This window comes from Psammomys obesus, unplaced genomic scaffold, assembly GCF_907164565.1.
Source record: "Psammomys obesus unplaced genomic scaffold, mPsaObe1.curated_primary_1811, whole genome shotgun sequence".
NCBI lineage: Eukaryota > Metazoa > Chordata > Mammalia > Rodentia > Muridae > Psammomys > Psammomys obesus.
Genome location: NW_026596046.1, coordinates 34,018,590 through 34,023,051, shown reverse-complemented (window position 1 = coordinate 34,023,051; position 4,462 = coordinate 34,018,590). Strand labels below are relative to the sequence as shown.

The following is a 4,462-nucleotide window of genomic DNA, read 5'->3' as shown; positions in this document are numbered from 1 at the left end:
CAGAGAGACCAGTTTTATTAGATTCCAGCATGACTATATAGCACAGTTTCATGCAGATTAAATATAAGTCTTTGCCTCCCCAGGAGGGGAGCACTTCCATTTCCAATTCCTCTGTGGCATTTCAGGGGAGTCAAGGGGACCCCTCAATATACTCCGTGTGGGGAACTGTTGGGATCATGACTGGGGGTGAAGGTGAGACCGTGGGCAGTTGAGGACCTCTGGGACCTTGAGTCTTCAGAGGGTCAGGGGTTGTAGGACCTTGGTCCTTTGTTGGGGCTGGCACCAGGGGGTCCTGACCCTTCAGAGGTACTGGGATTAGAGGGTCTTGATTCTTTACAGGCCCAAGAACCACAGGGCTTTGATTCTTTGGAGCCTCTGAGACCAGGGGCCCTTGATCCTTGGCTAGTGATAGGATAATGGGGTCATGGCTCTTCCCTGGCTCAGGGACCACTGGACCTTGGTCCTTTACAGGTGCTACAGACACAGAATCATGTCCCTTCAGATGCCCAGGGACCACTGTGTATGTACCTACACCTTTGACTGGCTCTGGGTCTGCTGAGCCTTGATTCTTCATGGACTCAGAGACCACAGGGGCTTCGTTCTTCAAAGGTGCCAAGACTGTGGCATTCTGGTCCTTCTTACGCTCTGGGACCGTGGGAGCATGATCTTTCCCAGGCTCGGGAATTACAGGGCTTGGCTCCTTCGGAGGTGCTGGTGCTGGGGAGCTTTGATCCTTAGCTCTTGGAACCCCAGGACTCTGATCCTTCAGAGGCTCTGGCAACAGAGGGCTTTGGGCTTTGGCTGGTGCTAAGAGGACAGGATCTTTATTCTTTAAAGGCTCAGACACCATGTGGTCTTGATCCTTGGCTGGTGCTGGGGCCACGGGACCTAGACCCTTCATGGGCCCTAAGAGTACAGCACCTTGATCCTTTGGAGGGCCCGGGGCCATGGGGCTTTGACCCTTTAAGGACCCTGTGATCGAAGGAACTTGATCCTTTGGCAGTCCTGGCACCATGGGGCCTTGATCCTTCAGAGGCTCCTGGACCACAGGACCTTGGCCTTTTGGAAGGCCTGGGGCCACAGGACCTTGATCCTTGTGTGGCTCTTTGGCTACAGGACCTTGATTCTTTTGTGCATCACTGGTGGGTTGGACCCGGCTCCTGCAAAGGAGAGAGAAATGGTCACTGAGGGCCAAGGATTGACCAGGGAGAGGGCAGAACACAGATTGCCTGATGAGACTTGGCCTCGTGGGGCCTGGGCAGGGTAGCTCTTAGTGGAAGAACTAAGAGGAAATTGGATTTCTGCGTCAGTAGGAATGCAGGGTGGGAGCAGGGCAGCTCAAGGAATTGGTCATTCAATGTGTTTGCCAATTGATTATAACCTGCAAGCAGCAAAGGGCGTAGTGCCTGAGAGACAGCAGCAGTAATGTCCCCAAACTTGAAGGTCCAGTGGGCACCCCAGCAGCCCACCCAACCCATACTCCATTCAGCCCTACTTCTTCCTGTATTGTCAGGCCCATCCTTGGAGCCCTGTCTTACAATCTACTCAATGCTCTTGAAGATCCAACTTCTCTGTTGTTTTTCTCGGCCCTTCTAAGGTTCTTTTTCTTCCCTGACTCTCTTGCTACTGGCAAGAATAAGGGGTCTACAGCATATCAGGAAAGGGGCAATAGGAATATCCTTCTTACCCCTCACACATACGCAAGAGCAGCAGCTCTCAACCTGTGAGTTGAGAGTCCTTTGGGAGTTCACACATCAGATATCTTGTATATCAGATATTCACAATTTATAACAGTAGCAAAATTACAGTTATGAAGCAGCAATAAAGATAATTTTATGGTTGGGGGTCACCACAACATGAGGAATTGTATTCAAGGGCTGCAGCGTTAGGAAGGTTGAGGACCACTGCTCAAGAGGAAGAGTATTTCCTCATTCACATCTAGAACAGTCCACACACAATAATAATAACAGCAGAAAGTGAATTGTTTTTAATATGACTATGCTTTAATTCTTAGCATGTATATCTCATATTGCCCCCCCCCCCCAGTTGGTAGACAACTATCTAAGGTTCTCCATTCAGGTCCTGGTCCCTTTCCCCATTCCCACTTCCACTTTCTCCTCAGACTCCCATGCTAAGACTCCTGGTTTTATTTCCCAAATCTAAGTGCCCAAGCCCCTCCCTAGAGCTCTCATGTGACACTTGCTCTGTGTCTGACTACAGCTACCTGCCCCATGCCTTGGTCCACCCTCATTGCAGAGAGCATGCGCAAACACTGCCACCTGAGGGCAAACATTGCCAACTCAGACCTGGCCATCCTGGGAGCCCTCTCTACAGTGCACACACCTTCCCTGAAAGCCAGGCTTGAAAGTGTCACTCAAGAGTGGCATTGCTCGGCCAGTGTCACAAACCCTCGCACTCCTAGGCACATTCCTCTTCCCAAATCACTTCTTTCTACAGTTCATGCCAGCAACACAGAAGCCCCATGAAAAACATAGGTGTGAGAGACACAGCAAGGGTTTTACCAGCCTGCCTGTTGGAGCCAGAAGCTGAGGTCTGGAGAGAGCGAGTGATGAGGAGGTGATATACCTGAGGAGCTAGATCCTAGCTCTTTCTGTTTCTGGGGCCTGTGCGCCTTCCTTCAGTGGGCCTGGCTCACAGCAGTCTTTAATACAAGACACTTCTTGAGATTAGTCATTTATATTTTATAGCAACAAAATATGTTAGCATCTTAACGGACCCTGACAGGCACAACCTATCTGTCTGCCTGTCTTTCTGTCTGTGGGCATGTGTGCATGTGGATGGGTATGTTTTGTGTTTTGCCTGCATGCACATCTGTGTGCCAGATGTGTGTCATGCCCAAGGAGGCCAAAAGAGGTCATCCAATTCTCTGTAACTGGAATTGCAGATGGTAGTACTAGGAATCCAACCTGGATCCTCTCTAGGCCTCAGCCTTGTCACCTATTCACTGTTTGTAATCTTATTAACTCAGAAAAAACATGGTTGGCAGGCAGGACACAGCATGTTTGCACCATGGTCAACATTAGGCGGTAGTATGATTATTTAATTAGTAGCAAAACTCCACATATTCGGATTATTTTTATTCCGCAGTGCCCACCTGACCTAGAAGCTCTTTTTCACACCTCAGGTTACCTGGGGATCGCAGTCTCTTAGCGGACTGCACAACAATGATGTAAGCAGCCTGTCTATCCTGTCCCTACTGCCGGAATTAAACAACTGAGTGGCAGGAGAAGGCCAGTGCAGCCTTCTGGCTCAGTGCCACACAGTTAGGCAACTGTCCCGGCCAGGCTGTCACTCTAGAGGCTAGGAGTGTGAGGAGAGAGCCAGGCGAGGCTGTGGGAGTTGTGCAGAAGACAAACACGGCACTAACGCCCCTCAGTGTTGGGCGGTGGTCAAAGAGGGAAAGGAAAAGCTGAACTTAGAAGAAACTCAAGCAGGAAATCTGTTAGATTTATCCTCTCAGATCTTTGGGTGGCCTTCGTAAAATCTTAATGAGGCTCAGGAAAGGTGTGAGGCGAAACTTCGTCTTTGGGGGTGGGGCCTTAGCTGCAGCCCCTATCCCACCGACAGAGCATTGGCGCCCCCTGCTGACACAAAGTTCATAAACAAGGGCCGCCCTTAAGCTGTCCCAACCTGGCCATCTCAGGTCTACAGTGCACACACCGTCCGAGTAGGCCAGGCTGAAAGTTGCCACTCAAGAGTGGCATTGCTCAGCGCAGCCTTAGTTCTAAGCCTACTCAACACTGTCAGCCATGTTTCGTCAATACAGATCTAACCCCATACTGATCTGTCAGCAAAATTTTTACCTTAGAAATGATATCTCTCTTTTTAAAAAAATTTTATTTACTTTTATTTGTATTAGTGTGAAGGTGTCAGATCCCTTGGAATTGGGGGTACAGACCAGTTGTAGGCTGCCATGTGGGTGCTGGGAATTGAACTTGGGTCCTTTGGAAGAGCAGACAGTGCTCTTAGCCACTGAGCCATCTCTCCAGCCCAAAGTGAAATCTCTTTAATCATGAGCTTTAGAATTAAGATTAGAAAAGGGGGCCAGCAAGATGGCTTGCCTCCAAACTTGACACTCATATGTGGGCTCATTCCCCAGGACCCACATATCAGAAGAAAAGAACCAGCTTCCACAAGTTGTCCTCTGACTTACACATGTGTGCTGTGGCATACCCAGATAAATAAATGTAATGAAAACATTTTTTTAAACATTGGCAAAGAGGGCTGGAGAGGTGGCTCAGTGGGTAAGAGTACTTTCTGCTCTTTTAGAGGATCTGAATTTGGTTCCCAGCACCCACATGGTGGCTCAGGACTACAACTCCAGTTCCAGGGCATCTGAAATCTCCTCTGACTTTAATAGATTCCTGCATGCATGTGGTACACAGACAGTCTCACACACACACACACACACACACACACACACACACACACACACACACAC

At 49.4% G+C, this 4,462-nt stretch overlaps 1 protein-coding gene across 2 annotated transcripts in view; it reads right to left on the bottom strand.

Moving 5' to 3' along the window:
* The window catches only part of Map6 (microtubule associated protein 6), a 72,242-nt gene continuing 67,780 nt past the window's right edge, over positions 1-4,462 (bottom strand). The window contains exon 4 of one of the 2 annotated variants that reach the window (XM_055623138.1): positions 1-1,160. In XM_055623138.1, the coding sequence (XP_055479113.1) occupies positions 131-1,160 (1,030 nt within the window). In that variant the 3' untranslated portion in view covers positions 1-130. The remainder of the gene's footprint in view (positions 1,161-4,462) is intronic. The other variant, XM_055623139.1, reaches the window with a different exon arrangement.